General features: G+C 35.8%; 1 protein-coding gene across 4 annotated transcripts in view; it reads left to right on the forward strand.

Moving 5' to 3' along the window:
• Ass (argininosuccinate synthase) overlaps window positions 1-17394 on the forward strand; it is a 271035-nt gene that overhangs the window by 70418 nt on the left and 183223 nt on the right. For 3 of the 4 annotated variants that reach the window (XM_090396641.1, XM_090396645.1, XM_090396644.1), the window contains exons 1-2: window positions 4982-5105; window positions 10179-10309. In XM_090396641.1, coding sequence (XP_090252767.1) covers window positions 10211-10309 — 99 coding nt within the window. In that variant the 5' untranslated portion in view covers window positions 4982-5105; window positions 10179-10210. Of the gene's footprint in view, window positions 1-4981; window positions 5106-10178; window positions 10310-17394 lie in introns of those variants that run through there. The other variant, XM_090396642.1, reaches the window with a different exon arrangement.

Consider the following 17394-nt stretch of genomic DNA (forward strand, 5'->3'; position numbering starts at 1 on the left):
AGGCAGTATCAAGTAGAGTGATGTGTGCATATATCAGAATGGGGAACTGGACAATGGGACTTATTTGTACCGTCCGTGAGAAGGTTTTACTAAGTTAGAAGCGGAGAATATTTTGAGGCTTTAGAGAAAGCAACTCTGACACAATGAAAAATGAAAAAGTTGGGCCTTTCTGGGGATCTAAATAGCAGAGTAGGAAATGATTGTCAGACATACAAAAATATTTTGGAACATTTGCAGAAAAGAACAAAGCTAATAATAATGGCAAATACCTATTGGATTTCTGCTCAGGACATTGACTGGGTATTCCTAACACCATGTTCCAACATAAAAATGTGCACAAATTCACATGGAGAGAAGAGGCAAGGAATAAGAAAAGTCTCATGACCATCTTATTGTTGGTAGTGATGTTTTCTCACTGGTGCAAGACACCAGAGTGTACAGAGGATTTTAAATTGGAAGTGATCACCATTTAATCCTGAGCAGAATAAAATTGAATTTCATATTGAAAAGAATAACATGTAAGAATGTTTTAAAGCGAATAAAACTTGAAAAATAAAAAGTTTAACAGCTCTCAGATGTGAACTGTAGACTAAAATAAATATTATTCAAAAAAAAAAAATGAAAGCTTTGAGAACAGGAACCAACCATTGGAGATTCAGTGGCAAATCCTGAAGAAAACATTGACTGATTCATCCAGAGAGGCATGTGGTGAGGTTGTCTACAAGGACAGAAATATCAGATCTCCATGGCGGACACAGGAGGTTAAAGAGGCAGTGAAGGAAAAGAAGAAAGCATATCGAAAATTCCTGGCGAATAAGTCAGCTTGTGCTATTACAGAATACAGAGACAAATGTAAGAAAGCTAAACAATGTGTAAAACTCGCTAAACAAAAATCATGGGAAGATTAGTAACATAAAGCGCCAAAAGGCTTCAGTTTGGCAATGTAAAATTATATAAGTCAGTGAGTATTAAATCCAACATTATTTCAAAGTCGAATGTAGAAACAATGACAGTTTCTTAAGGTAAGGTGACCAGAGTTAATATCCATTTCACTTATTTAAGTAATAGAAAGACTTTGTAAGAACATAGAAAATAAATATAAAAAAGGTGGCAATATATTCTTGATGCTGTTGAAAAAGCTCCGAAATGGAGGAAAGAGTGCTGTAAAAGGAATTAGAGATGATAAAGGTGACATGAAAAACTAGAGAAAAAGATATCCTTGATGTATAGAGTAATTACTTCGAAACTTGCTAAATGACAGCACAGTGATAAAATACTCAACAGTCATGCAATCAGGGATACATATCGATACTTGAAGTAGAAAAAGCTATCGAAACCCTGATATGTGGAAAGGCAGCTGGAGTAGATTATATTAGACCAGAAAAGCTCAAGTATGGAGGTATAAAAGTTTTACAGTGGCTACACTGCATAGTTCAGAGGGCCTGGACAGAAGGACGAATTCCAGATGATTGGAGTAAAGCTCTCATAGTACCCATATATAAAAAGGGAAATAAAACTGATTGTTAGAATTACAAGGTATTTCCCTACTGAGCGTTCCTGGTACGGTGTATGCAAGTATACTTGAGAAACGGTTGAGAAGGATTGTGGAAGGGGAACTTGATAAAGAAAAAGCTGGATTCGGGCCAAATAGAGGTTGTCAGGATCGGATTTTCACTTTACGACAAATAGTTGAGAAATCATGAAAATATAACAAAGATCTGTATTTAAGTTTTGTAGATCTGGAAAAAGCATATGACAAAGTGCCAAGAGAGAAGCTATTCAATACGCTGCAGTTATATGGTGTCAATGGGGCATTATATCAAGCAATACTTAGTCTTTATTTCAGTTGTAAGTTATAATCTGATATCAAAATTGGAGATGTTAATCTCAGATTTTTATTTTATGCGGAGGATGTTATACTTCTAAATAAATGTGGTACAAGTCTGTAAGATTCCATGAATCTTAACATTTATTCACTAAATTGAACAACTGTTGTAATAGATATGCTTTAAGGTCAGCAATAACAACACAAAGACAGTGAAAATAGGCAGAAGCATTGAAAACATCAGCTGCATTGTGAATGGAGAACCTATGGAAGAAGTAAAACATTTCAGCTACCTAGGCACATTTTTTTTGGTAAATTAAATATGGAAATAGACAACAGAATCAACAAAGCCAACTGAATTCATTTATATGGAATCAGAGAGAAATTACTCAAAAAAATTTGCTGTATACAAGACAGTGTTCAAGCTAATGTTAACTTATGGATCTGAGAGCTGGGTTAGAAAGAAAACACTTGACCAAACACTAGAGACCACAGATATAGCAGTCCTCAGAAAAATTAGTGGCGTGAACAGATGGCAATATCATATTAAAAACGAGGATGTTATATATATTATAAACGAGGAAAGAACTTGACATTGTTAGCATCCAGGAATGCGTTAACAGAGCCAATCTCAGGTGGTATGGTCACTGAAACAGAATATGAGAAGAAAGATTAGCAAAACAAGTGTTCTCTGCCAGGTTTGCAGGAAAATAATCCAGATCCAGAGGAAGACCAAGATATAGGTGGATTGATACAAGATATAGGCCTGTAAAAAGTGGATTAGAAGATAGAAATATAATATCTGATAATGTTGGAGTCTTGACAGATAACAGATTGATTTGGAGGAAAATTGTAGATGAAGTTAATAATGATGTCAGTTTTTCATGTAGTCTATCATATCCTGTATACCCCCTCGAGAGTGCATGTCTGAAATTTGATGATAGTACTACATCTTCATGAAGTGCTATATAAGATCCTATACACCCCATGATGGTTTATGTCAGGAATGTGATGATGATATAATCATTTTTAACTAATTGATATGAGACTCTCCCATACTGTACACATACCAGTAAACTGAATTAGAAACTTCGCAAAAATCAGTGGTTTTACATATAGGCATGCGACTGCCACTACTGATCCTCTTCAATTCCGTGCGCATAGTTGGGTGAGATATGGGCCTGGAACAGCCTTCATTAAATGTTTCAGTCAATTGCTGCAGACTGGAAGTTCTGCTGTATTTGTCCCTACAAGTCTTCTTAGACGATAGGGATCTTGTTCCTGACAGTGTCTTTGGACCACAGTTATGCCTCTTAGAGCAATCTAGGTTATTTTTCCACTGATTAACCCCCCCCCCCCAGATATCTCACCTTTTGAGAAGCAAGTCAGCTCTGCTATTTTCAAAATCGCCACTCCTGTCAGCCCACAGTAACCCTTCACTGAACTGCGAAAGATCCTTTTTCCCCCCCCATTGTGATCAACACTATCGACGACTATGGACCAAGTGGTGACGGACGATATCAAGCAGTTTGGGTATACGCTGCATATATACGTAAACGTCACATAGTATATCTGCATAAAGGTTTCTAATTCAGTAGTTGGCATATGTATAAAGCAGACAATAATACAAAAAGTTAACTTAAGGTGGAATCTCCATATTCACTTCTATTGAAGGAAATTATACTCAATAGCAAATTTTAACTTTAAGCAAATTCCGTACACGGCACAAAAATATATCGCATATAGGTCAATGCTTTACTAATTTTGACTGACAGAAGAAAGACAAATTATTATGTGTATTGAAACATTTATCTGCAAGTAATATTAATCGCATAATAACATCTTAATCATTTTATAACCAGCCTAATCAATTCTATACAAAAGATTGTGGTATTACTGAAAATTAAGAGTGGTTTTGCTTTTATTTGTTTTTAGCATTTAATAAATGCATCACATGATTTCGACATCGTCTTTGAGAATGGGAGAGTTTTGCCAATGCAATCTCTGTTTTATTCTAATTTTATCCATTGTTGGTGCAAGCAAAAAAAAAAAAAAAAAAAAACGAGGAATGTACAATGGATTCTAGGGATGGGAATCATTTATCATTTTACTGAATGCATAATATAGTGTAATGTAACGAGTCACGTGTTTGCAACCGGTATGAATTGGAGAAACATGATGCTCCCAAGTTTGTTTCACTGACTTGGGAGCATCATGTTTCTCCAATTTATACTGGAGCCCTGAAACTGATGACGGATTATCTGTGCCGATTGTAAGCGGTTTTTACATGCCACCCTCTCCTGTCCCTGTCAGTCATTTTCGGCGGCCGCCCTGGATTAGCCTTAAATTCAAGTCTGGTCGCCGACTAGAGAAATTATTTCTAAACCTTTTTTTGACCGGTTCCAGAATTAGTTCACGCAAGCGTGTTTTTTCTCCAGAGAAAAAAAAAAGCGCTTTTTTTTTTTCTGGAGAAAAAACAGACTCCAGAGAAAAAGCACGTGTTTTTTTCTCCGGAATCTCGAGTTTTTTCGTCCTGCAAACTGAAGAAAATCGACCTTAGAACACGCTGTTTCAGACATTAAAAATATTTTTCGGGTCAGGGTCCACGAGATTGCGGCACTTGTTGAACCATCTTTTCACTGCAGGCTGCTTAAATTAGTGACAGCCTTGGGCCAGCTATTTCTGATTGGCTACCAGTGGAGATTGAACTGCCCACTCAGTCTCCAAAAGTTAGGGTTAAAATATATGGAAATAAATGGCATTAGCTGATTTATATATATATATATATATATATATATATATATATATATATATATATATATATATATATATATATATATATATATATATATATATATATATATATATATATATATATATAAATCAGCTAATGTGTGTGTGTACTGAAAAATAATAATAATTTTTACTATTATTGGATTTATCTAAAATTTATCACTCACATTTTTTTTTTTTTTGTAAGTTGGATGTTTCTATTATGTAACAAGAAATAGGAGTAGTTATGATTACACCCTCTTCCTTTGTTTAATTGCAATATTTCTTCGCATGACTAGAAGTCCGTCCATAATAAAGGAAGAAGTATGATTATTAACAAGGAAAAGGAAAATATCTTTTTAATCAACTACCCACTTATGCTTACGAAATCGTCTGTGATTGGATAATGTGCACACAGTTTCATAAAAAAAACCATTTGAAACACTTTATCAGTCTGATCAATATTTCAGTCTTTCGACGTGCTTTTCGTGATACAAGAAATCAAAAGGTAAGCTCATCTAATTATTATAAATTTGAAAATAATTAAATATAATGTAGAATGTTTAATTGAATGTTTTCAATTTAAAAATAAACGAGAGTATTAGTTGCATTTCTCGACTGCTGGCCATCTTTTGGAACTTGACACAGGTCAAGAAAGCGATAAATATAGATATATCGTTTGCCATTTCCTCTACAGTGTGTTGGCTGTTAATTGCTTAGTACTTACTCTGGACTCCTTTTATAACAAGATTAACGAAAGATCAAAATCGTATTTTAATCTGACTGATCTGTAAAGAAACGTATAAAACACTGAAAATACTCGAAATGAAGTGCTTAATTTCGAGTATTTTATTTTATTTTTTATTTTGGATCTGGGCTGAGAAGAGAACGATAGCTTTACTAGCGATTACTTATTATTATCTAAGGTGAATGTCATTAAAATATCTTAATTTCTTCTTCTTTTTTTTTCCTCCCCCCTTTCTCTTTCTATGGTATTAGTATAAAAAGACGGCAGTGTGAAAGCCTCCTATAACGATGCATAATCTCCATGCCCATTCAGGGCGAGCAAACTGCTCGTAAATTTTACCCTCACTGTAACCACGACAGATAGCGGGGAATATGAAAAGCATCTTGCTTCACCCTTAAAGACATAAATGTCAATTGTCAATTGTCAATTGTTTTACAGCGAGTCACATCTTCAGTTTCCTTTAACATGTTATATATATATGATAATGATGATCAGCAGCCTATGTTTCTATCCACTGCAGGGTAAAGGCCTCTCCCATTTAGGGAGTTTTGGATCTAATAACTTGGTTATTAGATCCAAAATAACATTAAAATAACTTGGTTATCCTAATATACAATATCCCCAAGTTAAAAAATTTATTACATATATATATACTGTATATATATATATATATATATATATATGTAATAAATTTTTTAACTAATATACAATATCCCCAAGTTAAAAAATTTATTATATATATATATATATATATATATATGTAATAAATTTATATATATATATATATATATATATGTAATAAATTTTTTAACTTGGGGATATTGTATATTAGGATAACCAAGTTATTTTATAAATTTGGTTATTTTAACTCCTAATCCCAAGTATGCAAACAATTAAGTTTGCGCCTGAAACAGAGTTCAAGTCTAAAGATGATACAACACCAGGGCAACTCGTTGTAAAGGTGGGCAAAGCTCTGATCACTATTCTTAGTATTTTCTCATAATGCATTGCAGTATACATCTTCTAGTGAGATGTGCTTTACATTATGGGAAAATACTAAGAATAGTGATCAGAGCTTTACCCACCTTTACAATGAGTTGCCCTGGTGTTGTATTATCTTTAGACTTGAACTCTGTTTCAAGTCTAAAGATATATATATGTGTGTGTGTGTGTGTGTGTGTGTGTGTGTGTGTGTGTGTGTGTGTGTGTGTGTGTGTGTGTGTGTGTGTGTGTGTGTGTGTGTGTGTGTGTGTGTTAAAAATACCAAGCTATTTTAAACCTGGTTTTACTCCATTTCCCAAGTAAGCAAACAGACAAACAAGTCAAGTTCTTGACTTGTTTGTCTGTTTGCTTACTTGAAAATAGTGGAAGAAAACGCCAAAAAGCATCGGTTCTTTTCCTTTCTCTTCTCCGCACACACTTCCCACGCCTCTGCGAATCACTGAACTCATACTGAACGGTCGAAATCAGTTCATCGAAATCATTGATCCGATTTTAACCAATTTTGCAATAGGGTTTTCTCTTATGTTACTGGGGTTCCCTTCAAAAATTCAGCCCGATCCGACTAAAATGATGAGTGAGGTCTCTCAAACACTTCTACAAGTCATTCAAGCGATTTCGACGATATCTAGAATACAGTTGTTTATTATTGCTTAAAATCCATTTATATTCTCATAGTTGGAAAAAAATGGACGGCAGGGTTAAAAACGCGACAAGGAAAATAAAATAAAAATAAAATACTGCAAATCCCGTTATATGTCGTGTTATTCGAATGATTTCTTCTATTTATTCCTCGACTATTTTTATTATAATGCTTTGTCCATTAAAGTGAAAGCTGCTAATAAACATCTTATATGCAAAAAATATATAAATAAAGAGAGCTAAATACCGTGCGACCACAGATGCGAGACTCCCCTCGACACTTCTGCGCATGGCAGAAGAAGGCGAATCCATTCCGATAATAGTGTAGCCAATGCGTTTCGTGGGATGATTGCTTATTACTACACATCGGAAAATTAGCTTTTCTTTTACGAAAATTCTAGTTTTTAAAGTGGCAACTATTTTGCTTGTACAACAGTTAGGAAATTTTGCGTATAAAACACGTGGTTTCACGTGTTGGTGACGAATTCGAACATCGCCTTAATCCTTTCTCCCCTTGGCAATCTGCCAGCCACGGCTCTCGCTTCTGTGGTCGGACATGTACTTATGAAACAGAAAGTTGGCTGGTTGCTTGGCTAAATCCATTGTTTTAATTGTTAAGAATATAAATTCCTCTCTGAAATTAGAGATGTACCATAACAGAAGTAACAACGCTTTTGTTGTTAAAAATAATGTTAGTAAAATATCAGCTTTTGCACTAGTTTCATGCTCCTTCTATACTTGACTCGTTTTTTTTTTTTTTTTTAATACAGTACATAAAACATTTTTACAAGATTTTATGAGATATAATATGCAGTTCTTTAAGACTAATTTCATGTCACTTTTAACCTTTAACGTGTTAAAACACTTGAACAAGATTTCTCAAAGAATTTATAGCAGTATTATAGTCCAGTAATATGGAATTTTTATTCTGAGTTTCAAATAGTTTATAATGCAATTTCAAGTCTTGAATAAGTAAGTGGTAGGTTATGCTATGTAATCAAAATCATGCCGTCCACGATTTTGATTACACCCACGAGTTTAACAGGGACTCAAAAATTAGCAACATACTCAATTCTCACTAAACTCACGAAAATAAATAAATAAATAAATATGAGGAGAGACTGATGGCATGCAAACTGGAGTTTAGAGGATAGAAAATAAATGGTTGTTATGTTTGGGACATTTACGTCGTTCAGTCGTATTTGCAAGATCGACACTGGAGATTTTAGTATGGTAGAACTAGGAGAATGAACAAGCCATCCCTGGAAGTTGCAAAAGGAAGTGGCAGTTTTTCGGGTGGAGGGATGACTGGACCTTGCAACGTGCCTAATTCATTGTTGGTGGAAGTGTGGATAGTGAATAGGTTTGAGGAATATATGTGTTGGTTAAGATGTGCCTCCCACAATGAGTCTGACGACTCCATGGAGATAATGCATAATAATAACATAAATAATAATGAGACTCGTAGCCATGACATGCACTTTCAGACTAGAGGCTTGGATCCTGCGACTTACACCATGAGAATTGTATGTCACAGGATTTTTTTTTTTTTTTTTTTTTTTTGTGAGTCTTAATGATTTTGCTGACTTTAAAAAGTTAGGTTAGGTTTCAAGTGCCACAAGGCACTTGGTGACTTTGTTTGTGTATTTATCATTCTTGGTATCAGCGTTTATCTTCCTGCGTTTGTGGTATTTCTTGTCAGCATGGATGATATTTTGATTTAATTTATGAGATTAGCTAAAGGTTGGGTTAGAAATCCGAGTGCTGTAGGCCAGGAGTGTTTTGTATTGGATTGATAGTTCTTGTTACAGCGTTTATGGTAATGACATAGTTTTTTGTTTTTGTTTTTGTGTGTGTGTGTGTCCGAAGTGGTAAATATTGCTTATACGGTAATATGTTGATGTGCTAATGGAGTACTATCTTTATGTACTTGCCATTAATTTAATCAAAAATCGGCATATTGAAAAATATGCCGATTTTTCACACTAGGTATGATTTTTATTTTAGGCAGAAAGTTGGGTTTTTAACATCCACAACTGAAATAAGAGTACATATAAATAAATACTGGTAGCATTAAAAGAATGTCGCCACTTATCTAGCACACCATGGGAAAACACCTTCTTCAATGGTACGAAGTGGAGTTGGTGTTTGAAGTGCAATCCTATTCTTTTTGTTGAAGTTCTCAAATCATGCGTTATACAATGGAATATCACATTCTTCTTCCCACTTCTTTACATCCATATTACTAATTTTCTGTTTTTTTCTGAATGAAATCAACTCCAAGATTTCCACCCAAATGTTGCAATATGTCGAATGCACTGCTTTATTGCATAGTCCACAGGACCTAGTTCCCCCTTATCTCGAATTTAAAACGATCCCAACATCAATATGTATTAAGGTTTATCATGATGATGAACATTTTCATGTTTTTTATTAGTTGCGGCCCTAAATACCGCTAAGTCCTAGGTCCAACAATTAATCATAAATATTATACTGCTGTCAGTATTCACTGTCATAACATGTTTCCACTTAATTTCCACTGAAAAGTTTCTTTTCCATTCCGAGAAAACTAGTTTCCTTATGAATACTTTCTCAGGTATGCGACCTATTTAAACACCATGCAACTGAAAGAACGTTTTATTAGAATGAGGTTCGAATCCTATCGTAGGATGCGAGAAACCTAATTGTATAAATTCTTCCTAATTTCTTTCTACTCCACAAAGCAGACAAGCCAGCTGGAGAACAAAACCGACAGATTGATTAGGCGCGAATTTCGCTTTGCATATACAACAGTAAACAAAAGTGACTTCGAATTTAAAATCCGCTAACGCCTTTCATTTCCTTATATGGAGTAAGTGAGGCCGTTTTAGCCCTATCTGGCTTTTGGAAACTGAGTAGGCAGTTCAACCTCTACTGATAGCCAATCATAGACACTGCCTCAAGAGACTATCACTAATTTTAAATGTCACCCATTTTTAACAGAGAACGTTTCTCTGTTAAAACTCTTAAAATGAAATTCTCACATTTCTAATAGTACAGCAATCTCATATTCTTCCACATCAATCAGCTGTGATTCCTACTACCACAGCAAATTTTCTAGACTCTTCTTAATGTCAGCATATTTAACTCATCGTACAAACGATTATTGAAGTTTTCTTTAATACGGTTCGTTTATTTTTTTATATTTTTCAGAAAAAATAGTTTCAACTAAGTGAATTTCAAGCATGAAGGAAAAAGTTATATTAGCATACAGTGGTGGACTTGATACATCATGTATTTTGGTGTGGATGATTGAAAAGGGATATGATGTTGTTGCATTTATGGTATGTATTGCCATTTTATAAATAACCATTTAAGATGTATAAATTATAATACAGTAGAACGAATTATATAATATATATATATATTATTATTATTATTATTATTATTATTATTATTCCTGACCTCTCCAAGGAGTCCGAAGACTCATCGCGGGAGGACACCTACAACTGTCTCAACCACTACACCGAACCTCTACTACAAATCGTCTCCATCAACGTGTATGTGTGTGTGTGTGTGTCGACGCTATCACTTGAAAAGACGTGCTGTTAGAAAGCCCATAAATGATCTGTGAATAATAGAATAGATACCTCCATGGTCACTGCTCCAATGAATTGGTATCCATAATTTCTCCACTTTCTGTTGCACCTGTTAATACAAGAGCAGCAACTGCCAACTATCCCTTTACTGTGCAACTGCAAACACACTGAACCTGCTGCTCCTCTTCCTCTTTTATTCTATCCACTTCTGTCTTCTGGAAGAGCTTTCCTCATAAGAGTATACTTCAAAAAAAAAAAAAAGAAAGAAAAAAGAAAAGAAAAGAAAAAAAGAAATCAAAATTCCTCTAAGCACACCTTGCCATCTGCTCTACTACTTAATCCGAGTAGTAGTAGAATAAACACACTACTATTACCACCATCAATTTCTCTCAATTGCATGTGTGTTTTCATGGCCAATTTGCCTGCAATTGCAAGAAATAAGGAAACATTATAATCTAGCATTGAAACAAAACACTCCTTAAAACTCAATTAATTCGAGAGCATGAAAGGGAGGAGGAGCCATTGATTGTGAGTGAGCAGGAGGTATAAGAGGAATCGAGTAAATGTGATGTCAATGAAGTGCTAGGACTTTATAGTATATCACTGCATGCATTCAGGGATGTTCCAGGAGTTAATAGCTTTAACGTACCTCTTTAACTTGAGTCTTACATTTGCCCAAGTTTCAAAGGAACGGAAAGTGAACAAAATTGTTCCACTTCATAAAGGAAGTGATAAGAATAAGGCTTCCAATTACAAACAAATCTCTTTGTCTGCAGTTGTGGTAAAAGTGTTAAAGAGGCTAGTGAGAAACAGGATTCAGAATTCAGTTGATGACAACAACTTTCTCTTTGTCAGATTTTTAGGGAAAGACAACATATACTATAATATTAATTTAAAAAACTTTAATTAATACTTCCTATATTTCGGTAATGTTACATTACCATCTCCAGGGAACATAAAATTAATGATATGTGCATGCAGGCACTAACACTGAACAAATATGGCTGAAGACAACAACTGAAGTCGGTCCTAGAGTCCTAAAAGGTGCACTTAGTGGGCTAAATTGGGTAGTAGTCTTGGCTGTTGGGCTGATGTTCTAAGAATGCAGGCTTCCCATATTTGGGGAAGTCTCATGCATCCAAATTTGTTGAGGTTTGGGGAGTTTTTTAGAGCTGAGTCTGATTCCAGGAATAGTCTCTCATATTTATACTTGCTGCGGTGTAGTAAAGTGGCTTTCTTCCAGCGTATTTTGTGGCGGGTGTCCAAAGCATGGTGAGCAAGTCCTGAGTGGCTGTATTGGTGGAAATGGATACAATCCTTATGTTCAGATATCCTTATATTAGCTGTCCTGCGTGTTTGGCCATAGTAAGACAGTTATGTATCACCAACGTATAAGTTTATCTACAAAAACTTTCTCTTTGACGGACAGCATGGAAGGTCATATTTTAGCAATATACTTACTATAACAATGTGACAGGTGTATTGGATAAAGAGGAAGCACATGGTGATTGGCTGTATGATAGGTATCCGCAAACTGTATATGGGGGAGAGATATCTTAGAGGAGGAGGGTCATCAGTGGTGTGCTCCAGGAATTTGTTATGGCTGCATCCTGTTTAATTTGTATCTAAATGATATTGGAAAGAGCTTGAATGGTGATATATAGCTGTTTGAAGATGATGCAAAGTTGGAATGGAATATGAGTACAATGAATGTTGTAGCTTTGCAAAGGGACCCGAGTACTTTCTGAATGGGCAAAATGAATGAGCTACCAGTTCAATGTAGCAACATGTAAGGTTTTAAAATTTGGAATGCACAGATTGGAGTATTAGATTGGTGGGGGATATCTTAGAGGAGGTGGAGGAGATGAGGGATCTGGTTGGGGGGGGGAAAGGTGGATGAAGTCTGAAATTTTGGGGACATTTTGCTAAAATTGTGAGGATAGCATGAGAATGCTGACATGTAGGAGTAAGTATGTTGTGATTCCTTTGTTTAAGGCTTTTATCAGAACGTATATGGATTACTATGCACAGATTTGATAACCAGGTTTTTCAAATGATAAAGAGATGTCCAAAGATGAAGAGATTCATCCAAAGGATGGACGAATTCAGAGGCGATTCAGTGAAGGTCGATCGAGGGAATGCAAATTGCAGTAGTGGATAGAAGGACAAGGGAGGAACATTATAGAGACATACACATTAGCAAGAGGTTATTATTGGTTTGACATGGATGGGTGGTGAGGGGAAGAACAAGAGACCATCCTTGGAAGCTGTATAAGGATGGTATGAGCAATGCAGTGAGGAGCATATTTTTTGGATGGAGAGTTGTGGGTGGCCGCCTGGAAGTGTGGTGTGTGTGTGTGGAGACAGTGAATGCATTCAAGTCATGCTATGAGAAGGAAATGTATAGGCAAATTGGCTATGGTAATATGGAGGGTAATGAGAAGGAAATGTATAGGCAAATTGGCCTAGCTAGCAAGAAATGAGTAATCATTATGGGCGACTTTCATTATCCTAATATAGATTGGAATCAAGAGACTGCATTTGGGGATAAAGAAGATGAATTTTTGCAGATTTTGAAAGACAGTTACCTTAGGCAGTATGTAATGGAAGGTACATGAGGATCAAGAGTATTATTATTATTTTTACCTAGGCCTCCAAGGAGTCAAAAGACATCGCGGGAGGTCCTTCCTAGAAAACACAGAGTCTATCAAGACTCATCGTGGGAGGTCCCTCCTGGGAAACACAAAGTCTATCATACCACTCCTTAAACTCATAGACCGTTCTCGCTCTCACCACTCTATCAGGCAATGAATTCCATGGTTCAACCACCCTCCATGCAAAGAAACCACTCCTCATCCTCTTGCAAACAGTTTCCTTTCGTAACTTCCAGGGATGGCCTCTTGTCAATCACTCCTTCCCACTGTTCAACCAAGTGAAAGAACTCTCCAGTGTCAACCCTGTAACCACCTCTCAACAGTTTAAAAGTCTCAATCATATCACATCTCCTTCTTCTATCCACCAAACTCTGCAGACCACATTCCCTCAGCTAATCCTCATAACTATCCTTGTACATCCTGAAACCATCTTTGTCATCTGTCTTTGTATCCTTTCCACAGTTAATTTATCCCCTTCAAATCCTGGGGACCAAATCTGAGAACAATAGTCCAAGTGTGGTCTGATCAGAGACTTATACAACAGAATGATAACCCTCTTATCTCTGCAGGTCAGTGTCCTTCTAATACTTGCAGCAATCCTCTGTATCACCTTCACCACCTTTGAAATATGTCACCATTGCAAATATAATATAAAAAAACAAAAACAAATAAAATTAAAAAATTAATTAGAAACAATAAGAATGATGTCCTAATTTAACATGACAATTGTTATATTAGATTTAAGATTCTGGATTATCTACAGTCCTCTTTATAGTTAAGTCTTAGGGAGAAAGGTTCGATGAGTAGAATATGTGCCTTCCATATGCTTGGGATTTTTAGAACATCGTTATTGTTGATTAGGGTGGTTGATAAGAATCTCATAGGCTTCCTTAAATTTACGTTCATACCTTGTTTCGGTGTGATGTAAACAACTGGTGCTTTTCCAGTCAATTCTATGTAAAGTGTTCAGGACATGATCAGAAAGGCTAGCTTCACCATAGTTATTATATTTAATGTGTTGTTTATGTTCCTTTAGTCTGATAGGAATTGTTCATCCTGTTTCCCCTATATATGGTAGATTACAGGTGCAATAAATACAGTATACTCCAGGCCGGCCAGTGGAGGGAGTGTGTCTTTGGATGAGTTGAGTAAGTTGTTTAATTTTGCAGGAGGTTTAAAGGTGGCTTTAAGGTTGTATTTCTGTAGTATTCTGTTTATTTGATCTGATGTTCCTTTAATGCATGGAATGGTTATAGTTTTATTGTAGTCTAGTTTATCTTTTTTTTAGTGAGGTCTTGTAGAGAATTTTGTTGTGTTTTGTTGGCAATGTTTTGGCTGTAATAATTTTTTAGGAAAATATTGCTGATAACTTTAATTTCGTCTTTAAGTGCTTGTTCACTGAAGCAAATCTTCAAAGCCCTGTTTTTTAGAGTATTAATGATACCTAGTTTTTGTGTTGGGTGGTGGTAGGAGTTTATGTGTGTGTATATATATATTGGTCAGTATGTGTCGGTTTCTGGTAAACAGTAAAGGAAAGACTGCCAGAAGGAAGATGTGCCACAAGTGTATCTAGAAATGGAAGTGTGTTCTGCTTTTGAATCTGAATTGTGAACTGTATGCATTTGTGTTGTTTGTTTAGGTGGCTGAGGAAAGTGTCTAATGTCTCTAAAAATTGTCTCGCGGTGATGGGGCCAGATAGCGAAAACATCGTTAATGTATTTAAGCCAGACTTTGGGTTTCAAAGGGGAGAGGAATCTAGAGCATGTTGCTCAAAATATTCTATATAAAAGTTAGCAATAGGGGATAATTACAAGCTCATGGCTGTGCCTTCTTTTTGTAGGTAGAAAGCATTTTGCCAGACCACACAAAATAACCCGAACGTAATACATGCGCAAAGAGAGTGCCGTGATATCTGGATGGATTTTTCCTGTAAAAGAAGGATTGTGTCATTGATTGGGACATTCGTAAAAAGGGCAGAGATGTCAAAACCGACTAATAAATCATCATTTTATAATGTAATGTCTTTGATTATGTTTATAAAGTGTTGTGTATTTCTGATATAGGAGGGTGAATGACCTGCCAACTCCTTGAGTGTTGATGATAATTTCTTGGCTAGGTGATAATTCGGGCTGTCTATACCTTCAACTATGGGCTGGAGTGGTGTGTTTTGTTTGTGTATCTTTGGTAGACCATAAATTCTCGGAGAACGAGCATAGTGCAGAAGTAATTTTTTGACTGTATCTTCGGGCATTGTAGTAACTGATTTAAGTTTCTTTTCTATTCTATTGGTTGGGTCGTAGTTAACAGGTTGATCATTTTTTCTAAATATGAGTGTTGATGATAATTTCTTGGCTAGGTGATAATTCGGGCTGTCTATACCTTCAACTATGGGCTGGAGTGGTGTGTTTTGTTTGTGTATCTTTGGTAGACCATAAATTCTCGGAGAACGAGCATAGTGCAGAAGTAATTTTTTGACTGTATCTTCGGGCATTGTAGTAACTGATTTAAGTAGGTTCTCTGTTTTCTTTTCTATTCTATTGGTTGGGTCGTAGTTAACAGGTTGACTCATTTTTTCTAAATATGTGGTTTGATTTTGAATAACAGTGGCACTGCCTTTATCAGCTCTAGTTGCTAATCCCCTATTTGAGCAATGTGCTCTAGATTCCTCTCCTTTGAAACCCAAAGTCTGGCTTAGATACGTTGATAATGTTTTCACTATCTGGCCCCATGACCGCCAGACATATATACACATAAATTCCTACCACCACCCAACACAAAATCTAGGTGTCATTAATACTCTAAAAAACAGAGCTCTGAAGATTTGCTCCAACGAACAAGCACTTAAAGATGAATTTAAAGTTATCAGCAATACGTTCCTAAAAAATAGTTACATCCAAAACACTATCAACAAAATTCTCTACAAGACCTCACTAAAATAAAGATAAACTAGACTACAATAAAACTATATACATTCCATACATTAAAGGGACATCAGATAAAATAAACAGAATACTACAGAAATACAACCTTAAAGCCACCTTTAAACCTCCTGCAAAATTAAAAAAAACTTACTCAACTCATCCAAAGACAACCTCCCTCCACTGGCCCACCCTGGAGTACACTGTTATTTATTGCACCTGTAATCTACCATATATAGGGGGAAACCAGGCGCACAATTCCTATCAGACTAAAGGAACATAAACGACACATTAAATATAATAACTATGGTGAAGCTGGCCTTTCTAATCACGTCCTGCACACTTTACATAGAATTGACTGGAAAAGCACCAGTTGTTTACATCACACCGAAACAAAGTATGAACAAAAATTTAAGGAAGCCTGTGAGATTCTTATCAATCACCCTAATCTTAACAATAATGATGGTCTAAAAATCCCAAGCATATGGAAGGCACATATTCTACCCACGGAACCTTTCTCCCTAAAAACTTAACTATAAACAAATAATTTTGTGGTTTCTGGATCCACAAAGTGCTTGGAATAATTTATTTTTTCGTGAATAAAAGCTTCATCACTCAATCAGTTGAAAGCACTCCAACAGTCTCGATATTATCCTTGTTCTGGGCAAAATCCAGTCTTATTTTTTCTTTTCAATAAAAGTCTAGCTACAAGAAAGGTGCCCAAGGAATGGAAGGAAGGTAAGATAGTGCCATTGCATAAGGGCAGTAGCAGACTGGAAGTGTCTAATTATAAGCCAGTGTGTGTGTGTCATTGGTAGTTGTTAAGATCTTGAAGAAATTAGTTAGGAACCATACACAACATTGGGCAGATGAGGGTAATGTTATCTGTGAGAGTCAACATGGATTTGTGAATGGGCACTCTTGTTTTAGTAATATGCTAGCCTTTTATAATAAAGTTACAAGAGCAGTAGATGAGGGAAAAGCATGTACTGCCATTTTCTTGGATTTAGCGAAGGCATTTGACAGGATGCACATGATAAGCTGATATATAAGTTGCAACACATGGGTTTGGATGTCAGGTTGGTCAAATGGATTTAGGATTGGCTGTCCAATAGGTATCAGAGAGTTGTGTATGGTGAGGCAGTTTCCAGGAGGCAGAGTGTTACAAGTGGGGTCCCACAGGGCTCAGTACTGGGACCTATATTGTTTAACCTTTATATCAATGACATTGTCAGTGGATAGCAGGGAGATATTCAGT

The sequence above is a fragment of the Typopeltis vanoorti genome, chromosome 8 (assembly GCF_054136105.1).
Source record: "Typopeltis vanoorti isolate ZY-2024b chromosome 8, IOZ_Tvanoo_1.0, whole genome shotgun sequence".
NCBI classification, from domain to species: domain Eukaryota; kingdom Metazoa; phylum Arthropoda; class Arachnida; order Uropygi; family Thelyphonidae; genus Typopeltis; species Typopeltis vanoorti.